The 27,888-nt window shown below is 35.5% G+C and overlaps 1 protein-coding gene across 1 annotated transcript in view; it reads left to right on the top strand.

The window, feature by feature from the left end:
* The window catches only part of brinp1 (bone morphogenetic protein/retinoic acid inducible neural-specific 1), a 95,750-nt gene that overhangs the window by 54,384 nt on the left and 13,478 nt on the right, over window positions 1-27,888 (top strand). Inside the window, exons 4-5 of the mRNA XM_043240766.1 lie at window positions 899-1,004; window positions 21,871-22,107. Coding sequence (XP_043096701.1) covers window positions 899-1,004; window positions 21,871-22,107 — 343 coding nt within the window. The remainder of the gene's footprint in view (window positions 1-898; window positions 1,005-21,870; window positions 22,108-27,888) is intronic.

The following is a 27,888-nucleotide window of genomic DNA, read 5'->3' as shown; positions in this document are numbered from 1 at the left end:
AGTTTAAAGTAGAATCCAAAAAAACCTGAGAAAAAAAAAAAAAAGAAAGAACTCATCAGCATACGAGTAATACAAGACTAGAGGAACGCAAGGTCTATAAATACACAGGGAGGTAAATGAACAAACACCTGGAAAAAATCAAGAAGACCTCGGAAAACAATGCTGCCTCGAATGCACCTGGGAAACTCAAACCTCTGAGTCAGGCGTTCGCTGTTTCACACACAAAACAATTTAAGATAATATAGCTAGATGCATTTACTGCACACCTTTTTAATTCACGTTGTACCTAACGACATTTCGTTTTCACATAGCAAGCCATGAAAGATAACCAATTGCGCGTTTTAAAGGATTCGTCCACCCGCAAATGAAAATGTGCTCAAGATGTAGATGCGTTTGTTTCTTGTACGTAGCTTTCTATCACTTGCTCACCGATGGATCATCTGCAGGGAATGGGTGCCGTCAGAACGAGTGTCCAAACAGCTGATAACATCACGGTAATCCACATGACTAAAGTCGCTAAAGTTTTTACTCGGGTTAATGTCACTATTTATCTCCAAAACTTAAGCACACGAGTCATCCCACTGGCTTTGTTCTACAGATAGACCGAGGATTGAGGAATGATTCTTTAAATAATGCAGAGAGGCGTGCTATTACTTTTCTAAGCAACAGGGCTTTACGATTTTCGCCCAGGGCCATTACAAGAACATATCAATTGAGTTTTCTTGGAGGCATGGTTGCGTGCACGCTTTATGATCTGACACGGCAAGGCAGCTGCATACTACATGAAGCAATAGCATCTCCAACATAGGCCGCAAACACAAACACAACGTGGGCTGCGAATAATATAGTGACAGTTAGAGTGAAAAAATAATAATCTCGCATCTTAATCTGTCTTCAGGTGACGGAGACGCGGACGGGTCCACTCGGCTGCAGCACGTACGATAATCTCGACTCTGTCAGTTCTGTTCTTCTTCAGAGCCCGGAGAGCAAACTCCATCTGCAAGGTATGTGACTCATGCATTTCACGGTGGTTTTATTTGGTTGTTTGCAACGCAGCCGGTTCAAAGTTTGCGTCGCCTGACTGTCTGCGCCGACGTTCTGCTACAAGCTCATTTGAGTTAGTAACACCAACAAATCAAACGAGGATTGAGAATCGCTAATGTGCCTACTAACGAACGATATAGTAAACTTGAACTGGCGCGATTCAGAATGAAATAAGCTTAGATGTCATCCGAAAAAAAACCACGGCGGCGCGTGCACGCGAACTGAGCTCACAGAATCGCAGACGTTTAAGGGCGCTGACAGCTGAGTTTATCACAGAGACTTAAAGGGAGTCTGAGATGAAAGACAGCCGACCGAAACCCCCCTAAACGGGGTCTAGCAACACCTAGGATTTGCATAAATGACTTTTTGAATCCATCATCAATCCAGCTGCTCGCGTGTCAAATTAAAAGCAGACAGAAAAAAAAAGTGCACACGTTTTCCTTTCAACATTTACATATGAAAAGCATCATTATGTCTTTATAGTTCTTGTCTATCAGAAAACTTTTTTTTTAGATTTTACTGTGTGCACATCTGCTGTATTGACACATGCTTTAGAAGAGAGAAACACAGTTGCACAGCTGCGACGAGATGCGCCTGCAGGGAAAATAAATGCCTATGAATCTGTCTGGCTGATAATACTAGAGGTTACACAAGATGTGCTCACTAGGGATGGAAACGGCAAGAAATGTAACCAGTTCTGTTCTTTACGATTTACAGTACTGCTAAGATGAAAACAATAGTGTTCTATTTATTTAGAATTAAATATTGAGTTGTTAAAAAAAGTATATTTTTTCTTAAAATGCTATAGTTTATTTTATTTTGTCATGCATTGCATTGTGCTCTGCATTTGAAAAAAAAAAAATGATTTGATTTTCAAATGTATAAATCTCAATAAATTGCATATTGCATCGCGTGAGTATATTTTGTCCGTTATATTATTATACTTGTTTTATTTAATTGTATTTATTCATTTATAATATTTAATATTAATTTAATTAATATTTCAGTAATTTATCATTTATTAATATTTTGTTGTATATTTAATATTCATGTAATTATTTCCCTAAAGTATGAATGGATTATGAATTAGACAGATCAGTTTGTCTTTGATTTATTAAATCCCACAAGAGTCATTTGTTCATGAATCATGCCATCGCAAGCAACCAGCAACGACACCGAAAATTTATTTTTAAAGTTGCATTATTTCATTCATTTCAGGATGCGAACTCATAACACATAAAGCATTTTTTTTTCTTTGCCGTGGCGTTGAAGATTCAGCAGTGGCTCTAGAAACGCTGTCACAGTGTTTTATTACAGATGGGTCTTCACCGGTGGATGAATTCACATGCAAAAAACCATCCTCCATTCACCGCCCTCACGCTCACAGTTAAGCGGATGTGGTGATCAGCTTTGAATCAATCGGTTCTAGTGCGAAGTTAGATATCTAACCAGATACAAGCGTCACACTCGTGTCTAATTGCGTGTGTCGTGATTCACGCTTTAACTCTGCTAATAGTCTAGTTAGCAGAAGCACTCTGCTGCCTTTCGTATCTTCTCTTTCGGTTAGCTAACATTTTTTTGTCATAATCTGAAATATGAATGCTTGTTAGAAGTATCTCTAACACATTCGGGGTGTGTAATGAAAGGAATCTGTCGGAGCCGCGAGCAGCTCAACTTTATCCATCTTTTATCTGGCCGTCTTATTTTGAATATTCTCTGTGAAAGCTCTCAGTAGGTAACGGGCTTTGATGTTGCACGTCATTACGCTGCATAAAACATCCCATCGCGATGACAGTATGTCAGGTCGTGGCGGAGAGCGGTCATCCGTGCCGTCTTGATCTGGATAAAAGTCTTGTGCCGTTGGTCTGCTATCTGGTTGTTGTCTTTGAGACGTTTGGACAAGATGGGTTTGATGGCTGTTGATGGAGATATCTTCTGATGAAACAGTCTCACGTACCGTTGTCGTAGGAAAATAGATTTCTGCTTATGCCATAAAACTAAAAAATATGCCTTTGTAGGCAATAATTATGAGATAAAGTCAAATTATGAGCTACAAAATCACGACTTTTTGTGATATTACTTGAAATACTAAGTCACAATTACGAGATAAAACGTAAAAACTGAGATACAAAAAAATATGACATACGCAACAGAAATATGAACTACTACGTCTTATTATGAAAAAAAAAACAAAATAGTAGATCAAAAGTATGAGCTAAAATGTAAAAACAGTGAGACTATGACAAACACATCATTAGAAATATGAAATGTTTTGATCAAATGTAAAAACTTTTATAATATGAAATAATAAGACAAAATTATGGGATAAAATGTAAAAACTATATAAAAAAAGTAAAAACTCATATCACACAAAGTTTAAAATAAGACACACAAAGTCAGATTATGAGAAAACTTGAATTTATGACCGTTATAATTATTAAAAAAAAAAAAAAAATCACAATATTATGTCATGATTATGAATTTTCATAATTATGGATTTTATATCGTTTTGTCTTTTTATCTTATCATTTCAGCTTTTGTGTCACAACTGTCAATTGTTTAACATTTAGTTTTCTTATTTATTTATCATCTCACAATTTTTCCAATCTTTTCAGTTTTGGCTTTTAATTGCACGAATATTAAACTGTATCATTATCATAAGCCTTTCAAAAAGGTGTATATGCACACTGTACGCCACAGTTTTAACACTTTATGCCAGTCAGAGCTGTCAAAACACAGAAGAAATCAGAGGAAAATACTTTATTTCCTTCCATCCATAGCAAAACTGCTAGATGATGCGGATTGAACGGTTTTATGTTTTTATTTTATTGCACGGCGTAATTTTAACGAGCTCTTGGTTCGATACACAATAAAACAGGGACACGTAACACATCGGTCTAAAACATCCGAACGATGATATACACCGCAGGCGGATGCAGAACAATCCGTGTGCTTCTCAGAATCATCTATTTCGTCATACACGACATTTATTTAGTCACTGTGCTGTAATGCAGGTTTAAATATAAATTACCCGCTCTACACATTTTTGGAAGGTCAGAACGAAACCGCAAGTTTTGTTTTCACTTCATTTTTTTTCTTTCCCCCACCAGAGACAAAACAGAGAACTTGAGAGAACAGCTGTAGAAACTGATTATGAAGCGTTTCTGAGAACGTTTCATTCTGCAAACTTTTAGTTTCTCAAAAGTGCAACGTCATTGCTCATTTCCGTTTCGGATGTGCGTTTCAGCACGACCCTTTGCCGACTGACGCTCCGTTTGTATTCAGAACTGTGTATTTATACAAGTTTTCACAATCATGCCGGAAATGGAAAAACAAGATGAGCGCATTGCATTGTGGGAAATAGAGTTACGCGTCCTGTATTGTATGCTACGTTACCTATGTCGGTAAATGCAACGGGTTATTATTCTTATACTGTTTACAGAAAACGTGCTAGTTGCTGAAGAAAGTGTAAGAGGATCATGACACTATTTTTATGTTTAGTATCTTTGTTTTGCTTTCCATCGAGTAGATTAAAAAGAAAAATAAAACTCGTTTTTTTGATCTTGAATTCATTTTGAGCATTTATCTTGCATTTATTTTTTTCTCACCTAGTTGTTGTTTTGTTTTTGTTTTTAAGCAAAACATCAAATATAATTGAGCAAGTTTTATGCAAATAGAGTAATAAAAATAAACAAGTCTTATCTTACGCAGTTTTGTTTTGCGAGTAAATGCATCTTGTTTTAATGACGCTTTTACTGCAGAATAAAACAACATTTATTTATTTATTCATTCATTCTAAATGACATACAACGACAGTAAACAAAAAAAAAAATCAAGTTGTTATCAAAAAGGTAGATTGGCTCTTTCATGTCAAGACGGAATATAAAAGAACGACACTGTCGTCGCTAAATACAGACGCTTGACGTCGTGTCTCTCCGTCGGGCTGAAGTGTGGAGTGAAGATACGGCACGTGATTGACACGGACTGAGATTTAACACACTTACACGAGCGATCATGGGACCACCGCGGCATCTGTCTCCTCCCATTAGAGCCGGCTCCCGCGTCTGCATCTCTTAATGAATTAGGAAAGGTCACTTTGAAGGAATTGTTGTTGCCATTAATAAAATTGCCTCGCGATACTCTCTGACTGCAGTCGATTGCAAGTAATAATCCTGATGGGAATATGGAAGGAGGGGAGGATCAGCTGTTAACAGAAATCTGTAAACAAGGTGGAGATGTAGTGCCTGGTCAATTGCCTAAATGACTTCATTTCACGAAGCGCCTTTAATGAGAAGCTGGTCATCGTTTACTTACCTTTACGTTTCACACAGTCTACATATGATGTATAAGATGAGTCATGTTTGTTCGTTAGATCTTTCTGAGTTTTATTTTATGGGCAATATATGTAATACACACACAATCATTTGGATTTCATAAAACACAAAGCTTGCTGCCGCTCACATAAAAGAGCAGCGCGGACATTCTGCTAGACATCTGCTTTTGTGCTCCACAGAACAAAGTAAGTCATAAGAGGTTGGAACGACAGGGTCATTAAAAGTTGACAGATTTTTCACGTTTGGCTGAACGAACCTTTTAAAGGGATGTTTTTGAAGGTCTGAAGATGAAGGTCTTTACAGGTCAGTGGAGTTTAGAGGACTCTCTGTCTCTCTCTGTACGTCCTGCTTCAGAATAATGAGCTGGTGGCTATTTTCAAAGTTCAGCATTACAGTGTTTCAGGAACTGCCTTTAAGGGTCGAGCTTGAAATTTGACATTTTCCGTTTTGACACGCAGGCCATCTGACATCTTTGTCACGATTGTAAAGCGAGCGATTTTGTCATTTTAATCCGTTGCCGTTGTTAATGTATTTGCTCAAACGTGTTTCTCTGTTTTTCGAGCGGATTTATGCGACTGCTCCTCTAATTGGATTGGATAAGCAGCGATCAGCACTGGAGCGTTTCACAGTTTGTGGTCTGTGTCCACTGCTGTTTTGGAACTATTTCTGTTGCAGCAGAAATCCTCAATATCTGGCCATATCTTGTTTGAAATGTCACTTACTCAATATTAGGCCTGGGTATCAGCAACTCCCTCATCGCAATCCAACGCTGTGACGCATCAAAATCCCCATCTGAAACTGCGGCACATTTTTCTTTCACAGTTTGATCAGCGTTTGTCTGGTTTCATAAAAGCAGCTGCGACCTCATTAAAAAGCCATTTTGAAAATATTTTATAAATGGAACTCCACTGTCAAATATGAAAGAAGCATCTATGCTCATAATTGATTTGATCAAAAGTACGGGAATATTGTGAAATATTATTACAATTTCAAATACACATTTTCTATGTAAATGTATGTTCAAATATAATTTATTGCTGTGGTCAAAGCTTATGTTTTAGCAGCATTACTCCATTTTTCAGTGTCACATGATCCTTTAGATTATTTTCCCCCTAATATTCTGATTTGCTGCTCAATATAACAATTTATTTTTCAGGATTCTTTAGTGAATACAAAGCTCAGAATAGCATTTATTTGAAATAGAAATGTATTGTAACATAACATAACATAACATAACATAACATAACATGTCTTTACTGTTACATTTGGATCAGTTTAATGCATTCTGTAAAAAAATAAATAAATAAATATATATACATATTATAATTTATATTATATTTATACTAATTATATATATATATATATATATATATATATATATATATATATATATATATATATATATATATATATATATATATATATATACACACTAAACTTGTTTTTTTTTTACTTAATAAATAAATATTAGTTAAAATATTATTGATTAATTTATTTATAGCTTATTTCTTTTTGTCTTGTTTTTGTATTCTGTTTTTCTGATGTCGAGTATGATGATCAATCACAGCCGTGCTGATATTTATCATAACGGCGCAGCAGGCGTATGCAATATTGCTTAAATATTTACACAGCTTCCAAATGCTTTACAGAACAAGCGGTTTTTCTTGTAGTTTTTGTTCCCTTCCATCTTGTTCTCATTCAGAGAAAGACACGAGTCGAGTGACTTTGCCTCGGGATATCTGACGGAGCGTGATAATGACATGCTGTTACATTTCCAAACGCAATAAAATCAACTTTGCCATCGTGTCGACATCACAGACGCACACTAATCAGCCGCTCTCGTCTGTTCCTGCAAGATCTTTGATTTTCTGATTTGGAAATAACTGTTAGATCTCTGCGCTGAAGTGTGCGAGGAAAATCGCAGCGTTCCTCCTTGGCCACATTTCGCCCATCCTGTGACGTCTCCACCAAATTAAACTGTAATTGTGCCCTGGAACCGAGTCAGAGCACACTGACCTTCAGACCACAATGCCAACGGCGCATCTTCGTTTTGTTGCTAAAGCCTGAGTTTCACTGGTGTGACGTTTGAACAGACGCTAATAGAACGAGCTACAGCTCACAATGAAAAAGACACAACATTCACACTTTCATTTGCAAAACCTACTGCAGATAAAGATACGATGAACATCCGCTCAGCTAAACAGTCCAACAAAAAAAAATAGTTGGCTTTTGAGGGTCAGAAACTCATAATAGGGGCAAAAATGCTCATTAACAGTCCTTTAAAATCAGTCGTTTTCTTGTATTGTGACAATGTAACGTTTGCAAGCAACATGGACAGTTAAGAAATTAGTAATGATTTATGCATTTACTCACACAAAAATATTCAACAACACAACGTCTTGCAGCAAATTAGCATGTTAGAATTATTTTTGAAGGATTGTGTGACATTGAAAAACGGAGTAATGGCGCTTTAAATTCAGCTTTGAAATACAATAAGATATATTTTCACGTATATGAAAATGCGTATAAATTGTACGGCCAATAGAAATGAAAACTTGTGGTATCGATACCCAAAATCGACTTTGCCGTATATATGTCATGCATGTGTTTGGTGTACGTATGATACAAAATTTGTCGGTGTACATATGATAAGCAGTTTTTGCGTACATATGATACAACCATAATCCGTCACGTAGCACATACACGGCAAATTTAATTTTTTACGTATCATTAAAACGGGTTTAATTTTTATGTGGCGTACTATTTATGCGTATGTTCATGAGATCATGTACAATATTTTTCACATAATACAGATATTTGAAATTGCAATAATGTATTATTTTACAGTATTTTTGATCAAATGACTGTAAAATTCCCAAAAAGCTCCTTCCTACTTTGAATAGTTTTTATTATAGTTGGTTTTACTTTTTTTCTTTGTTAATGTAGCATTACATGAATAATTGTGGGTCTATATTACTTACCTCAACATACAGTACAGTTCTAACATATATAAGATTTTACAATGAGTTAATCATTATAATGTATTATTGTCCCTATATGAATGTGTGGCCTAAGATGCTGTTGTACAAAAATATTTTAAAAATTTAAATCCAATTAGTTATCCTATTAAAGGCCGAATTCATGCATCCCTAAGACATGCTTAGAAATCCTGGGCTGATTGAATATAGCAGACATGTTTACTGCCGTCTGGCTGGGAATGCTAATGTTTCACCTGAGAAGCATGACGTATTGATTCAACAATCCAGCCGTTCATGTCAGACTAGCCGGGTCATTTTTTTCCAAGCCATGTTCTTCCGCACTCTCTATTCATCTGACATTATGTGGCTCGTGTTAGCGCTATCCCAGCATGCCTCGGTCAGTGATAAGAGTATGGCCTGGGGAACAGGCTATTCAAGCAGGCGTCCGGTGAATGGAGAGGCCAGAGGGGCAACGGCTGGTCAGAGAGATCATTCCTGCCCCGAAGACAGCCAGATGCAGACCGGCACAGAGTCCCAGCGTTGGAGACCCGGTCCAGACCCGCCAGGGTTTCCAGGCCTGGAGACGGATCGCTGCTCAGGCCTGGTCTGAGGTCAGGGGATAGAATTCGATTTCCAAAGAGTGACGGAGAACAGCTGTTGCTATGGAGATGCTGAAAAGATTTTGGTTGCGAATTGGAAATCCATTGGTGCCCAATGTATTTTAATGAGACATATTTAAATCTTAAAACAGAAGGAACTCATGCTTTCATGAGCTTTGGAAGTATTACAGTATGATAAGGAATATATTTCCTTAGTTTGCTTGAACATGCCATCTCAGTAATAAGCTAAACAAGCACAAACTGCTAGATGCTATTTAGCTGAATATAACAATATATAAAATATAAGTGGCATTTTTGGTGTGGGAATTATTGGAAATTTTATTTTGTTTCATTGTTTTTTACTACTACTACTACTACTACTACTACTACTACTACTTTTAAACACACACACACACAAAATGGAGACCAGAAATACAGGATCATGCGAAGAAGTTTCAAATTTCACTGCATTCAGACATATGACCAAAGAGGAGATAGATACATCACAGCGTGAGCTCTTTGCTTATATATCCACCAGTGGATCCTCTGTGTTGAATGGGTGCCATCAGAATGAGCCAACGAAAATACCACCACAATCCATAAGTAATCCAGATGACCATATGACATGCACATGTTTGGCGTGCAGTTTTTGCATGCATATGATGCAAAATTTATCCTGGCTCTTTCAAGCTTAGTAATGCTGGTGGATAGTGGCCATTATTTCGAAGCTCCATAAATCACATTTATCTGCTGTAAAGCTAACCTGTATCCCTCCGAGGGGTTAAGCCATGTCTTCTATAGCAGAACGCTTTATCATTATAAGAACGAATGCAGATATGTGTTATTTACGGAGCTTCAAAATAATGGCCACTATCCAACACCATTACCAAGCTTGGAAGAGCCAGGATACATTTTTAAAAAACTCAGACTGGTGTTCGTCTGAAAGAAGAAAGGTCTTGGGGGTGAGCCTATTAGGGGGTAATTTTCATTTTTGGGTGAACTATTCCTTTGACAAATCATTCCTAAAAAAATTCATAATCCATAATAATGTTTTACGGTTTGAAGTTAGAAGTCATTGTGATAGATGCGTTTCTTATAAACATGCAGCTTTTGGCTTCACAAGACGCATTTTGATAGACTCGAGTTATTGCAATGTTTTTTATCATACTCATTTCCCATTAACACTGTTAAAGCATATTGAATCTGTTCTTCTGGATATTTTGCTCGTAAATGTGATGTGGCAGTTAAAGCAGAAGCAGATTTTCCTACACCTGCTGCCAGTGGCCACAGATGCAAATAAAAAAGAAATACCACACTGCAGAGGCTTTTAAAATGCATTATTTTTAAAATATTGATATATTGATTTTTTTCCCTCTCTTTTTCTCCTGTAAAAAGTTTCAAGATGAACGGAAGCTTTATGACTTTGTTCCACAGAAGTTATTTGTAGGATATTATAGTGGAGGGGATATGCAGTAGTTTTTGGTCCTATTGCGTAACGCTTGATACTTCAGCATCCCTTTGTCCTTTACCTAGAATCACTGTTTTCAGCAAATCTCTGTGAGTTTACACCTAAAAACTAAAAATATAGTTCACCGAGGCAGTAAATCACACTAAAAGAGGCAAACTCCGCTTCACCTTCAAACTATTTCATCTCTTCTTTCTGTAATCAAGATATAAACCTAGTCTAATGCCTGTCCAACAAGCTAGATCTCTTGCTTGATAACTTGAAAATATTAGACAAGGATAATGTTGGGCATAAAATAAATAAAAATGGCAAAACATAAAAGAACAATGCTTAAACATACACTTTAAAAAAAAAAAAAAAAGCTGTCTTAGCTTGAAATAACTTATTAATTCGTCATTTTTTAGTTGAGTCAACTTAAATTTTTAAGTTACTTAAGTGACAACTAAAATATTGTAGTTAGCTAAACTAAAGAATATTATGCAATGGGGTCACAAGTAATTTATTATTATTTCTTTTTTTTTTACAGTGTAAAATCAACATATCATTACCTGAACATCATGTAAACATGAACAGAGGGAAAATATTTTTGCAAAAGTATTCCTGTATGGAAATACCTAGATTCAAGAAGAAAATAACGTGAAACAGTTGACGAGAAGGCTAATGGTTAATGCTTCAGTCTGCACAGTACGATACGGTTCCCTCGCTCGATTTAGACTAAATAAATGAAGGGAAATCAACTATCAAAGCAATAGCAAGTCTGTTCATTTATTTATTTATTTATTTATTTATTAAGCGCAGCTCAAATTACGCTTTTCAAAAGCAATAGATAATCTAGCAAGAACGTAATGCATGTGTTTTATTTATTTATGACAGCAGCAGTTAAACACATTTCACAGCACAGCGTGATTGTTCTCAGGAAAAATAAATAAGCAAACCACGAGCAAAATAAATGTTTATGTTCGTGAAGACGGGTAAAATCAGCCATACAACATACATATGCAGCGCCCTGCTAAGGGGTAATATAACTGATACGGATGTGATTTGTAACGTCTTACATCACCAGAGACATGAACGCCGCGTGTGAGGCTCAACTCGCCACTGATTTGTTGTGTAACGCAACAGATGGTTGTGTTTGCATATTCCAGCATTACTAATTAAAAGTTGGAAAAAGTTCTCCAGTCTCTTTGGGGGAAGCTTACAAAATTTTACACAAAGAAATCGAAGCCTATTTTTAGGACCATTAATGTTTTTTTTTTGCTTTTTTTTTTCTAATGACATCCACAACAACCGGTGCCGCTTTTAATTTATGCTGATATAAACAAATAGAAAAGCAAATTGCATTAAAATAATGAGACTCGTGATTAAGTATAATCACAATTAGGAAAAGAGCAACAAAAACTCGAATGTAAACTGAATCGCAGCTATTTCAATTTGGCCGTAATGGTCCTTAAAACAGATTATTATTATTATTTATTTATTTATTTTTGTGTGGAATTGACCTGTTCGCTTATTATTCTCCTAGTATTCTCAACTGGTAACTGTATCGATTTGGATAAAGACACGCCATTTGAGACCAATAAATGACCTGAGATCAAGGAGAAGGCATTTTCAAGCGGTTGTAGTTAAAACGAGCCGTTTATTGGTTAATTCACACCATGTTTTCTCTGATAGACACAGGGCTCTTAAGAGGCTTCTGACAGCACATTGTAACGAATCCGAGAGCAGAGAGAGGAAAGAAAGTTGCTTTTTGTTCCCGCTTGTTTTGTTTCTCTCTTTCATACGCACCCGTTGTGTTCTTGCCGGAGCCATAAGCCCATCCTGGAAGATTTATGAATACGTTAGAATAGCCTGAGCCAACAGTTTTCAAAGAAGTGGAGTGAAAATAAATTAAATAGCCCCACAGGCAATTCATCTGCTGCTTGATGGATTACATACTCATCTTCATACTCTCTCTCTCTCTCTCTGCCGCTCTTGCTTTCTTCAGAAGATTGGCAAACATTTGGCAAACAAATGAATAAACACGAAACAACTCAATTAGGACATATGTGCAATGAAGTCTGTCAGTGATGAATTGTGGATGGAAAATATGTCTGGGTTTGAAGAGACAACGTGATGAAAAACGATTCATCTTTTCGAGGTGACCGGATCGATATTTTTCAGGAAAAGACTGACGGAAATGACATGGCCATAAATTCTGAGAAACATGGTGTCTTATTTTATATCAGGATTTACAATCATTCATTTGAATGATTGTTTGATTGATTGATTGATTGATTGATTGATTGATTGATTGAATGACTATGTAAAAAAAAAAAAAAAAAAAGTTCAAACTACTGCATTGTTTTGATTACAAATGCAGTAAAACAAATATTATTATAATAATTTAAACTAATTGTTTTCTTTTTGACTATATTGTAAACCATATTTTATTTCTGTGATTAAATTTTCTGCATCATTATTCCAGTCTTCAGTGTCACATGATACTTCAGAAGTCATCGTAACATGCTGATGGATAGATAGATAGATAGATAGATAGATAGATAGATAGATAGATAGATAGATAGATAGTACCAAAAAATTTTCAAAACTGATAAAGACCATTATTAATACCTGAGCAGCAACAATATTGGAGCAGCAAATCCAAATTAGCTTTGAAGAATTACGTGACGCTGTAATGATTCTGAAAAATTTAGATTAAATCGCAGGGGAATAAATAAATAAATAGCATTTTAAGATATACACGCATAATACATATTTTAAGTTGTAATAATATCACAGTAGTACTTATTTTTACTGCATTTTTGATTAAATAATTTGATTTATTTTTTTAACCAATGGAAATCTGGTCGTGTCCACTTTAAAATATTTCAGAAGGAGCCACTTTGCAGATTTGTTTCAATAAGCGGTTTTGCTTCAGGAGGGAAGTGGAGCTTCCGTCTAAATGCTCTTGAGCACCGTACATGCGAACGGACGGATGGAGGAGCTCCGCGCTGCGCAATAATCAGAGGCTCTGTTGTTCGGTTTGTTAAGCCGTACAGATCGAAACACAATCAGCGCAGTATGACGGACAATCCAATCACGTTTAACTGCGGCGGCGAGAGAGTCAGACTGATGTGGCACAGTTGCTGAAGATCATTCCCCTTATAAAAAGGCACAGGCGCTGGGCATAGCTCTTCTGTAATGGTACATCATTTAAAAGATTGATGCCACTATCCTTATATTCGGCTCTCCGGGTTGCCAGGCATCCAGCGGGCTGATGAAATCCTTCCTGGCTGACCCTGAGGTCAACTCTCAATCTGAGGTGGTCAATCAAGAGTGAGTTTCTATTTGGACTAGTGGGGCAGATAAATCAGCCATTTCCCTCCTCCTTGAGACCGCCTCTGACAGTAAATATATTTTCTTAGCCCTCATCCTCCAAAGCAATTTCGCGACGTTCTGTTTTTATATTGATTCGGTTTTAGTTTTCTGATGCTTGTGACAGCTTGATATTACCGTGCTTTTAACTCTGCGTTTATTTACAATGCAACTCTAACAGTCCCCGGAGCTGACATAAAGGTGCATTGATTTGCGTTTTAAAACGCTTTCTAGGTTTCTAAAAGTAGTTCTCGGATAGTTTCTTTGACTTCACACCGGCTGGGTAACGACTGCAACAATTATGCAATGTTGCATCTGGATATCGTTAGCGGGTCTCATGAAGAATTTCAGCACGCTTGTGACATTTTAGCATCTTAAATATAGTATAGACAATCCAAAAATGTCATTTTTACAAGAGATTTTCAGAATTATGCAGCAAGTCTGCATAAACGAAAAAGCTCTGTTTAAACCCCAGAGAATTCCCCCCCCAACCAGGATTTTTAACTTTTATAAAATGTTGCCAGTGTGACTATGCTGCCTTCCAAGATACGTTATTGAGCCAAATTTACATCTTTCAGAACCGGGCAGTTGTGATAAAGAAAACTTCATTCAAGTCATGCAGAATGTCAGCTATGAATGCATATTACGCAATACTGAAAGGTTTAAATACAAATTTGTGTTGCACCATGTAGACACAATTTGCTTTGAATAATTCTCTGATTGGTTGAGATTATCTGCAGAATTATGAGTACTGCATTTTCTTACCAGGACTATCACTGTTAAACATGATTAAAACAAAACAAAAAACGACAACAACAACAACAACAACAACAACAACAAATTAAATCACCAATTAACATTCTATAAAGTGGAATAGTCAAATTCCAGAAATAAGTTCTGTTTGCACAAAAAACAACAACAACCAAACAAATAAAAGAATTAGACCTGCTGTTTTTGTTGAAGTTATCTGTTCACATTAGCTCAACCTTTAATAATAATAATAATAATAATAATAATAATAATAATAATAATAAATAATAATAATAATAATAATAATATCTATGTGATCAGAATTCCTGGTGAACTATATTACCCACATTTTTCATTTTGAATCACTTTCTTACTTTGATCACTTACTCTCAGTACTTAAAATATGTGTTCATAATATGTATGTTTTTGTAATAAATGTTAAATACATTGTTTCTATAAACATCTTAATTATTTTAAATTTGATTATAATTTGCACATTAAATTGTATCTGTCTTTAAATCATCATTATTATTATTCATTATCATCAGTATTATTATTATTATTATTATTATTATTATTATTATTATTATTATTATTATTATTATTATTATAGAACCAAAGCTGGGACTCCAACTCTTTATGGAACATAACTATTTCAGCACATTTTTAGAGCAAGGCTATTATGCTTACTGTGCATACACACATAGAACTTGATGTTTTTTATTGTGAAATCTGCCTCCTATTGCAAGCAGATAAATAAGTAACCTGTGGTTAGAACTGACCAGAGATCAGCATGTAATTCTAGTGTTTGGCTGTCCTCGGTGTTTCAGCGTGTTTTCAGTGTTTCACTTTCATGCGTCAGCCATCAATTTTGGTGCACAGTGAAATTTCTGAGAGTAGGTTGTTACCTTCTCTCTCTCCGTCTGTCTCTCTCTCTCTCTCTCTCTCTCTCTCTCTCTCTCTCTCTTTTTTTTTTTTTACTTTCTTTTGTCTGTGTAGAATGACACTTTGTTGTCTATTTCTATTAGTCCTTTTTAAACCTTGTGCAATATCCTCATGTCATTCTTTGATGGAGTTTATGCCAATTGAGTAATGTTTTAATCATACATGCTGATAGCAGCTTGAAGATACTAGTTGTATTAAGTCGTTGTATTTTTACTCATTTTCTATTGTGACATTTTCCAGTGATGGAAATAACGGTGCTATAAATAAACAACGTTACTAATGGCGTAATTTTTTTTCCAGTAACGATTAAACAAATTACTGTTTGCTCATTTACAATGCTCTTACCGTTACTGATAATAAAATGTGGCGTTTCCATAAATTATTATATGCTAATATTATTAAGCCTGCAATTTGATTTTTCTCTTCATCTGAATAGACAACCACCCAAACTACCAAAAAAATGCTCCTGCTAAATAACGTCGTCACCAAAAGCAGGGACTCGCCACTTCTGAGCAGCCACGTGGTTTTATGTTGCTTCTGCAAGTCTTTGAACTTTTTCACTGTTACTTGTATTTGACCGGAGTGATGTGCAGTGCTATACCGGGTGCTCTACAGAGCAAGTTTACTTAACTAGAAAAGCTATATACGTATGGAGCTGGTTATGTGATTCAAACATCGAAAATGCACTGTGCAAGGTAACACATAAACGTACGTCTTTATCATTCAATAATATGCCCCTTTATCATAGTTTGCGTGCAAATTAATACAAAGTGTTTTACTGCCTGAAGTGTTGTTTGGGAATTGTGAATTATGTGTATAGCTACATTTTTAAAGTGCTGATGTTTTTCTAATGAGCTTAAGTTGGAAGTTAATGTACTGAGAAGCTGGTTTACGTTTCCTATCAAACTTCTAGAGCGGCTCATTGGCATTTTAACAGCACAGATGAGCAATGAATACTCAAGAAACCAGTGGCACAAAATAAAAAAAAATCCAAATGTCAGTGTAAAAGCTGTAGTTGACGGCACTGGTTAATAAACATTTATTTTAATGGTGTCAGGGTAGGACAAAGAATCATAGTCACTGATTCGATCTCCGTTGCTGATTTTCAGAGTAACGTTACTGTCGCTGGAGCCAAAGTCATATGTGGAGCATTTTATTTTACGGCATTAAAAGAGCGGGCTGCTTTTCTTTACAAAGTGCAGTGCACTGTTATAAAGCTATGACCCTTTAAATGAGCCAGCCATAGCATCCACTCAGTGTGATTACACAGTCGAGGGAAGGGCGGTTCGTAAGGTCTTCATTTTTTTAATGTGATTTTTAACAGGAACTGAGCCATAATTTAACACCTTATTGAAGTAAATGCCTCTCACTCCATCAGTGCATTAGGTAATGATTATTTTGTGAATTTGGGGGCATACAATGCTCAATTAATCTTTGATGAAACCCTTGCTTATGAGGCAGACCGTGGCATCACAATCCGCGCCGTTGCCAAGAGCCTGTGAACTCTGGAATCGGTCCCGATTTACACACCGTAAAAATAGCAGAGCAGTCAAGGCCAAGTCCCATGGACGAAGTTTAACATTTAGATAACATACTTCTCACCTGAATAAAGGGCACATGCAAGAGCTGATCAATAGTTCAGACCTTAAGAGGAAATGCATTTATTGGTTGATATTTAGGAGGTATACAGGAGTCAAGACGAGACCTGGACCGAAAGGGATCGTGATAAAGATATTACCTGCGAATATAAACGCAATGGCACAGAATGTACAAGCGCAACAAAGATAAGTTTAAATGGATGTTGAGTTTATGATGAAATCCAGGGCAGAAAGACTAATAATTTGCACCCGACATCATCTTACTGCTGAATGATATATGGGATGCAATTAAATAAACTAGACCTGCAATTTAGGTGCTCAGCCACAGGGAGAACGACTGGTTTTTGGGTTGAAATGCAAGACTGAACTGATAAAGCCTGCCCTGTTTTATCTGAAGTTTTAGCCCATTAAACTCCGTCACAGTCTGCCATCATTCATGTTTGATGACTTTGGTTGTGGACACAGTCTGAGAATACGTGTGACGGTCTGATGAAAGCTGCCTCTCTCAGCATCCGCAGGCTCTCATTAGTATTTTTTACACCTGATTGTTCATCACACACTATAGCTGTATGGCACGGGGACTGTTTTTCACATCAGCTGAATGAAGTGAGATTTTGCAATCATCCTGCAGTGTTTACGAGAATAAAAGCGTGACAAATTAAGTGATAGAGGTGAATCCCACAAACAAGAGAAGCTCAGCAGTGAAGCATAAAAATCACTAAAAACATAGGACACATATACACACATATATATATATATATATATATATATATATATATATATATATATATGTATGTGTATATGTATATGTGTGTATGTATGTATGTATGTATGTATATATATATATATATATATATATATATATATATATATATATATATATATATACATACATATACACACACACACACACACACATTCATATATATATATATATTTATTTTTTCCAATGTTTGTAGGTGTACAGGTACAGAAAATAATTAAAAGTAATTAATTAAAATAATCAAATCTAAAATAGCACTGCATAATCTTCACTGCAACAGTTATTTATACAGTCAAACCAAACATTATTTGGACACTTTCACCGTTTCTCACATTATCGCAGTTTATTTGCCATAGTTTAGAAAATGGTAATAAGACATGACAAGCCCTCAGAGTTAAACTGTGTCAGAACAAACTCATCTTGCGTGTAATGGAATGCAATGAACCAAAAATTCTGTTAGCATGACAATATAAACAACTATCGATACTTTGTTGAACAATTACCAAGCGATGCTTCTTTTGTTCAGTCTTTAAAAAGGTTGCATTAGCAATTAAAAAATAAATAAATAAATAAAAAAAACACACTGCGGATTAAAACTACAAAGTAATTCAGTCAAGAGCAGTGAGTGATTTCTTTCTTTGATTTTCTTGGATTAACGTTAAGGAACACGACAGTTGCAAGTAAATTAGCCGCTGTCACTTTAATAAACAATCATCCGATATAATGTTGTACATATCTCCTCGGAATTCGCTGTGGTACTTCTTGGAGAAAAATTTGCTTAATTCATTCACCTACACAGAAATATTCAAATAGGCTCAATGAAAGAAGCTGCAAATTTAGGCATGAATGAAACTAACTTTTTGATAAAATGATAATAGGGGAGAGAGAAAGGCACTGGAATCCTTCTCTTGCCGCTGCAGTGTTTCTGTAATGGAGACAGGGATTTTGTGTGTGTGTGTGTGTGTGTGTGTGTGTGTGTGTGTGTGTGTGTGTGTGTTGCGTCGGGGCTGTTATTGTGAACCCTGGGCTGTTGGCACTGCCAGTGTCGTCGAGCTGCACCCATCCATGAACCCACCATCTGGATTCTCCCACAAATCACATTAAAGTTGCAGGAGCAGGAATACATCAAGCTAAATGAATATTGGCTCAGGGTTCCACAGTCAGTCTGATGGAGAGAGAGACAGTGTGATGATCAGTCCTGCACTCTGATGGCAGCTTATGTCTGTCACATTGACTGTTCGGCAGTGCTGAGACTCAGAGATGCTGGGAATCGGAACGGCCAGCCCAGCCCCGCTCACTTCCGGGAAAATGACAAATGCATTTTCTGCACTGGCCTATGCAGAACTGACATGATGCCAGGATGCAGATTTAGGGTTAGTTCAATGTATTGCTAGGTGTTTTCCAGCGTGCTATTGGTCATTGCTGAATGTTCACTTATTTTTTTCACCCGGTCTAAGTACTGCCCTTATGAAAAAGAAGTGTACTTTTTAAATTTTTTATTTTTACCAATATAATAACATTTTGTATTTAAAGTTAAAAAAATAGATACTCTCATATTAATTACTGGCAAAATTAAAAAAAAATCACTTTATATCAAATTATTATTATCACTTTACGTGAATGCTTTAGTATGTGAAATCACCATATACACAACACAAAAAATTTGATTTAAGCTTTTCTTTCTTTGAAGTGACATTTGTAATATAAGATTATTGCAATTATGAAAATAATAAATTAGAGAAATAAAATGCTTTCTCTTTAAGCACAATTGGAATTCTTAAATATTATACTTTAAAAATATATATATATATATATATATATGTGACATCTAAAGTACACTATAAGTGCACCTTTATTGTAATCAAGTGCACTTCTTTTTCACGAGTGTGATCACAGTTTACAGCCTACCTCTCTTCAACAAGAGAGACGATTTGCCATTTGTGTCTTTAGCATAAACAGAGCACTGCGAAGTTTAATACAGCAGAGATAGAGGTTTGTTTAAATCCATCGGTATGAACATTAATAAATATCAGTAAGTGTTTTATGAAGGTTGCCGTCTGCTGCATCAGATGAATTGATGTGCCATTTTGAAATGGCCTTTCAAATGTACTCGTTCAGGATTGGTCGTTGTGAGACCTGTTATTTGTGTGATAACAAATTATTTATGCACATTTTCATTTATTAATTTATTTACTTTAATTTATTTTATTTTACTTTTTTAAATTATTATCATCATTATTTTAAATAGGAATTAATTTTATGTTTTAATAGGTGTGCAATGTTTTCTGTAAAGGTAAATAAAGGCAACATAACCTACAACACAATCCCTCACAGAGAGAATGTGTAATTATTATGAAGCAATTATCCGTATGCACGCTGCACATTTCCTTCCATTAGAAATTGATACGCTGTATTATATCAGGGCTAGCTTCCATTACCATGTTTTATGTCGATGCTTGAGGTATGATTTATTATTTATTTAAGAGAATGATACGTTCTCTTTCACGAAAGCCCCCAATGTAACTCAATAGCCCTTTCTTTAGGGCTTTTTGATTTATTTATTTTTGAATCATGTGGGATATATTGTGTCGCCTGATGTGCTGTAGTTACGTTGCACAAATCGTAAAAATAAAATTTTTTTAAAAATTTGTCCTTCAGGAATGTCTAGCGCGTTTCCCTTACTGAGGTTTACAGAAAATACGGTACGAGTTTTTGTCTTGTGCCAAATTTACACTGCAAATGTGCTTCTGAAGTGGCATTTAGGTGTCTTTACAGACTGTTAAAAGCTGCTCAGAGGTGGCCTAAATGCATTTACACAGCAATTTGTTGATCTGAGGGCTGAGGTAGGTGAGAGCAGAAACAGTCTGGCATTGTATTTTTACACTGAGGCAAAGAGCAGCCTGAGCTCAGCTAAGACAGCTTTACACATAATGTTACTTCAGATGCAGTTTGCGTGCCGCTTGCTCATATTTGATTGGTAACAAATCTAAAGCTTCTTATTATTGTAATGGAAATGACTGATTATGTGAAAATCTGATGTAAAATCATGCGTGCAACTAATACGGTAATAAACAAAAGGTAAAAATCCCCTTCAAAACAATTTGAGGTGACAAATATCAGTGTTTAATCAAAATGTTAATATAGTATAGTCTTTTTCTAATGTTTGATTAAACAAATAAATGCATTAACCATATAACCAGTCATAAGTGTGCATTTTTCACAATTGAGATTTATTGTAAGCTTTCAATTGATGCATTTTTTTTAGTATAGGACAGGACAATATTTGGCCTATATACTATAACTATAATATAACTATTTCATCTATTAAAGTTTGAATATATTTGCGGTAGGAAATGTACAAAATATCTTCACGGAGCACGATCTTTATTTAACATCCTAATGATTTTTTGGCATAAAAGAAAAAATCAATCATTTTAAAATACATAAATACATCTGTGCTTCTTAAGGTTTTGTGGTCCATGGTAACATTTAAAGAATCATTCACACAGGTTTATTATGTGGTGTAGTGTTGCTATTGCGCGTGTTCAGACCCCTACTCAAACACACACACACACACACACACACACACACGCACACAGTGGAGGATATTATGACAGCCCTGGTAAATAAGCCGAAGCCGATCGCGACAGAATACATCAATCACTCCTCCGTTTTATTCCATTATGTAAAGTCCTCCCACTCCGAGGGGACAGTTCAAAGTCAAGTGGACCTCTGGCAAAACTTTCACAACAAACTCGCTGCTCTCCGACAGCATGATTCACTGTCACTGTCGGCGGAATATCCTGAGCTCATTTACTGCAGCTGGACTGTAAGCGCTCTACGCGGGGTCCGTACTGTACGCGGGTCCTTATCAGATGCTCGTATCCAGAGGGGGCTGATGCGTGGCTTAATGCGAAATCAAGAAAGTTCTGTCATCGGCTATCCGCAGCACTTTCTGCCTGTTGCTCGCTGATGTGAAATCAATAATATCTTTGGATCTCTGTAATGACTTTAACATTGATTCTCTTTACCGTTTTCAGGTTTGCAGGTCATTTTCCCCGAGTACCTGCAGGAGAAGTTCGTCCAGTCAGCTCTCAGCTACATCATGTGCAACGGCGAGGGAGAATACGTCTGCCGGAACAGTCAGTGCATCTGTCAGTGCGCCGACGAGTTCCCACAATGCAACTGTCCCACCACTGACCTCCAGATCATGGAGAACACGCTCATCGGCATGGCAGAGACTTGGGAGGCGTCTTACAATGACTTTGAGAACTCAGGTAACACTAAAGCGGCCATTTCCGCAACACCAAATTTCTGAGATAAAATGAGGATGATTAATAATGATATAATTATTCAATAAATGCAGTTAGAATGAGAAGAGGCTATGAGGTTGTTTTCAATCGAAGTAAATCGATGTGTTTTAAATGTAATTAATTGTAATAACATGCTCTACAAATACAAATTAATAGTGAAATATCAAATTATATAAAAAAAGAAGAAATAAAAAAAACAATACTCTAAATGTAAAACTAAAAGCGCTAGTAGGTGGCGCCAAATCCCCTTCTTAATGAATGAATCATTCAGTCGTTCATTCTACTGATTTGTTCAAATGGCTGATTTAATCAAAAACGAAGCAAGTGACTGCCTTTATAAACACCTCGTTTAATTTTGTTTAATCTACTTTATAAATTAAAGTTTTGACATCCATCATGCGGATCAACCCCCCCCCCCACACACACACCCTGGAAATAGACCAAAATAATCCATACTGTAAATAAATTAAGTTAAACTCAACATTAACTTTTTTAACATGTACAACTGCAAAGTATAAAAATAGCGTTCTTTAAAAAAGGAGAACAAATGAGTGTCCGACTCAAGCCTATGCTGATATACGGACATTTATTTGAAACTTTTCTGTATATAATTGTTCAGCGGAAGCGTCGTTTCAAAACCCTAGTGGTAAATTGAGTCTTCTCGCAGAACGCCGACACGATGATCTGACAGCATTAGCCAGCGAGTTCGCTTGTCAGGTCTGTCAGCAAGTCTGGTCTAGAGCCAATTTTACGATCCATTGTCAAATTTGACAGTTTCACCATGCCACACATCATGACTAATAAGTAGACGTGGCGACAGTGAGCATCGAGTCAGGTGTTGTAATCCCATTCGCGGATCGATTTCGACAGTGCTCTCACCGCCGCACACTTCCACGGCTGCGCTAATTGGGCTAAGTGACGTTTGAAGTCATCTTCATTGATTTTGCTTGAATTAAACAGAAGATGTCTGTTTGCTCATTCAGTAGAGGAGCTGCTCTCGGCTCTTCTCTAGGCATATACTCAGCGCTCATTATATGGCAGCCGTCTACACTTGCCTTTTCACTCGTTTTTGCAGAAAGAACATCATTTTATTATTTGCATTCAGTCAGCGAATCAGAAAATATAAGGAGGTTGACTCCATGTGGACAAATAAGGCATCGATTATACCGTTAACTAAAAAGATTTAAATATCTATCTTTTTTGGACAAAAAAATTAAATGCTTTAGTTATACACAAATGCATGACTTCATGCGTTACCATTAGTTAGTTTAAGGGCTTTCAATCTGTGCATCATACAATATTTAAATAGATTAATATTATAGCCATTATAGCAATGCATAGCAGGGGTCCACTAAAATTGCATGCCACAGCTAAATTTATTTGATCAAAAATGCATATAAAACAGTAATATTGTGAAATATTAAAGCAAATTAGAATAACTGCTTACTATGTGAATATATAGTAAAATGAATATATAGCTGAATTTTCAGCCTCATTGCTTCAGTCTTCAGTCTCACACTGTCACGGTGTGGTTCAAGAAGATAAGAATATAACTTTCAATAGCTTTAAAATTCCACAAAAGAGCAAATAAACAGACAGACTACAACCACACACATTAATAGACGAGAACGGACAACCTGACATGAAGCAAACAGGAACTTATAAGCACAAAGTAAATGACATAATTAACTGAACACACCTGAATACAATAAGACAATTAACAGAAAGTAGGGCACACAGAGCACATGGGACAAGAAAAACACCAATACGTGACACACACAATCCATCAGAAATCATCATGGTATACTGGTTCGCTGTTCAAGAAATATTATTCTCAGTGTTGAAAACAGTTGTGCTGCGGAACATTTTTGCGAAAAAAAAGTTATGCTTTTTCATTTTTTTTCACGATTTGATTAATAAAAGAAAAACCATTTATTTGCAATAACCTTTTGTAACATTTTAAATGCAGTTCCTGTCACTTTCGACAGAATGAATTAAACGAACGCTGATAGTCAAAAATCAAGGTAATGCAAAAGGCTAACCAATGAATGCATATTTAAGCAAGAAAACGTACTGAATCTAGGTCGTCCTTGACCGGTCAACTATAAACATTAAATGCTATTAATCACCTGCTTATATGCTGAGTCTGTTGTTGATTTCTGTGAGCCGCCTTGTACCGAGAACTCTGCATAGGACTTGCATGCTAACTTCTCTCTTTGAGCCAATCTGCAATAAAGCAAGCATGAATAATTCAGCTCCCCACAATGCTTTCTCTGGGAGAAGAGGCACTTCTTGCGGTTTATTGTAACAGTCAATTTCACCCCACTGCCTGAACTCAAAACGTACGCCACGGGCGAAAGCTCTGCTCCATTCCCGCTCCCAAAAGATAGATTTGCAGAAAAGCAGGTTTATGAATGAATCTTATATTCCTACCAACTATTTCTCTGATATCAGAACCATACTGCATTGCAAACATGACAGAATGCGTATCCCATTTAGTTTTTATCTGTCAGTTTAAGAGAACAAACAAACAAAAAAAAACTGTTCTGCTAACATCAGTGTATGGTTCTCAATTGGTTGGTTTTTTTTTTTGCGTGTGTAACCGAATTTAATCACTGAAGGTTGTTGGGTACATACAGTAACAATATGTATGCATGCAGTACACTTTCGACATGGCACTTGTGTGAAGCAAGCAGTATATGCTGTTATCAAAAAAGGAAAAAAATAACATGCATGCATTGATTTATATAGTGCTTATATATTTAAATAATGTCTGACCTACCATTAAAGGAAGATTGTCATGTTTCTGGTCTGTTAATGGCACTTCTACAGCATCTTCTTGATCCGCAAGGAATAAATTGCATTTCTGAAGTACTTAAGGTTAAACTAATTGGAAATACTGCTGTGGGACCTATAGCTCAGATAATAATAATAATAATAATAATAATAATAATAATAATAATAATAATAATAATAATAATAATGTTATTATATTTTTTAATATTTAGATTTGTTTTATTACTATTGTTCTATTTTGTTTTAATTTTGTGTTTATGCTATTATTTATTTATTATTATATATTTACTATTAATATTAGTTATTATAATTTTTTTGCCTTCAAAAAATATGTATTTAATATTTTTGGTTTTCAGTTTTAATTGTTAAAATGAGAAACGTTGCATTGGTAAGCTTAAATACACACACACACACACACACACACATATATATATATATATATATATATATATATATATATATATAATTTTATTTATTTATTTATTTATTTATTTTTTTCAATAAACGTTTTCTTTTTTTCACATGGTTTTAGTTTCAGTTAACTGTATCTCTGAGTAAGCCGCATGTATTTTCTGGTTAAAGGTCTGTGTAGCTTTCACGCTTAACCCTGGTTTAACATGTTCAGTCATGGAAGTTCAGTTAATAACATTCATCTGATGAAAACTATTATATAACATTGCAAAATGGTTGTGGAAAGGTTCTCTGAATGCCGTTGACCTTAAAGGGCTATCCTGTGTAGATCGCATTTAATGCAGCTCACACACCGACAGACATTTTTCACCTCGCTGATCAAATATTTCTGAACAAAAAACATAAAGCAGAAATAGGTTACTCCCCAAGGTGATTGCTCAATATCCACCTTATGAGCACGCTAGCTTATATATTATTAACAGGTAATAAAAGGTCCAAATAAAACCAGACACTGCGATATATTTATATAGAGCAGAGGACACTCAAATTGAGTCTGTGAACCTCAAGGTCGTCGCAATATTCCTCTGGACCGACCCAAGGAGAAAACGCTCCAGCACGAACAGATGAATCTTCTGAAATGTCAAGCTGATCAATTAGGGAAGTAATCATTGTGTTAATAAATTCTTAATGTAATGCCGATAAGTTCCTAAATCATCACCCAACCCATCATTTAGATGTGTTACTGAATTGTCGCCGTTATCAGATATAAACTGTCTGGATGATTCCAGTCATAACAGGGTGGAAAATTAGGAAGCCTCTGGGGTTTTTAGTGCAAATATTTAGTGTCCTAATCGTTGCGAGTAGCTGCACAAATGAAGACCCAGATGCTCCTGTCATCAAGTGTGAAAACATTATTATTATACTTAATTAATAATATTTTACCATTTTCTGTGACCTGTTCTAAAGTGAGAACGATTCATTCCATATTACCAAATGACAGTTCTTTCACTATGAGTTAATTACACAATTATAATTGTGTTAATTACAGTAATAATGAATAAAGAATTTGCTATTTGGATAGAGTCTGTTAATGTATTAACTACAGTTTATAAACTATAAATGAAGTATAAACTAATAGTTTGTTAATTTTGCTGTTAGTACTATTACTGTATATATATATATATATATATATATATATATATATATATATATATATATATATATATATATATATATATATTATTTAAAGTGTCACCAATGATTGTAACATTTTATAACACTTATATAACACTTATAACACAAATATATACAGTACCAATCAAAAGTATGCATTTATTTAGTGTATATAGGATGCTCAGAATTTAGCACACAATTGCAAAAAGCATTTAAAAAGTAAATAAATAAATAGGGAACTCAGTTTTAATAAAAGTGATTTGCAAAAACAGGAAATGCAAAACATTTTTTATATAACTTTTAAATATCATGTGCTTATAAAAGAAACTGGCCAGAGTTAACCCCTAGTTTCCACTAGCTATATACAGTAAAATATATTTAAAATGCTGTATGTATGTATGTATTTATATATATATATATATATATATATATATATATATATATATTTTTAAGTATTAATAAGTATTATTGCCAATAGTGAAAATGGAGCAGAGCATTTCTGTTAAGCTTTAAATGGCATTTAAAGGGCATAAAAAAAAAAAAAAAAGTAGGAGAAAGACAGCTTGCTACCTGTCAGTGTTTGTATCATTACAGAGCCACTGTGCATGTATATGTGTGTGCATGTTCTCGGTTCCTTCTTGCTCTTGACACATAATTTTCATCAAGAAACACACCAGTAAACACAGACACTCTGTAGACAGTCATGTGTCATTGCGTCAAGGCCTGCGGCGCTTCCTGGATTCAGATGCCGTACTGTGTCATTTTAATAGCATATCAAACACATCAAAGGAAACAAGCAGGTGGAGTTGTTAAACACCATGAGTGCATGTTTAGACCATTATATTGACATTCCCAATATGACCATGCTGCAGATATTTAAATGGACCATCAACCAACCTTGACTGCACTCAAACAGACACGTTTCTCGTATGTGCCGCAGGCTACAGGGACGTTCATAGTTAGAGCTCATCTGACTGCTGCCTGACACGACTGTGTCATCGGATTCCCATATGAAATGTGACATATCTTTCATTTAAAGCAGTGGTGTTCAGTATGGTAGAGCCGAGGCTAAACTCCACCAAAGCATGGTTTAAAGTCAACGTGAAAAGTTTAATCCGTGTTTAAGGCTACTGTTTAAGCTGTTATAGGTTGGTAAGACAGCCTATAGCTAATAACTGTTGTACGTAGGTCTTGGAAATTACATTATGTAAATAAAATGGATTGCATATGGCTTTTCACGTTGACTTCAAGAGACATTGAAATATTAAATGGTGAACGATATGAGATGGAAATCATTTTAACTTTGTACATTGAACTCTGAAGGTTCTCTACATAATATCATTGACACGGTGTTTGTGGTTAAAA

The sequence above is a fragment of the Puntigrus tetrazona genome, chromosome 5 (genome assembly GCF_018831695.1).
Source record: "Puntigrus tetrazona isolate hp1 chromosome 5, ASM1883169v1, whole genome shotgun sequence".
Classification (NCBI taxonomy): domain Eukaryota; kingdom Metazoa; phylum Chordata; class Actinopteri; order Cypriniformes; family Cyprinidae; genus Puntigrus; species Puntigrus tetrazona.
Note: the sequence above shows the minus strand (reverse complement) of the source record. Positions and strands in the feature narration are given on the sequence as shown.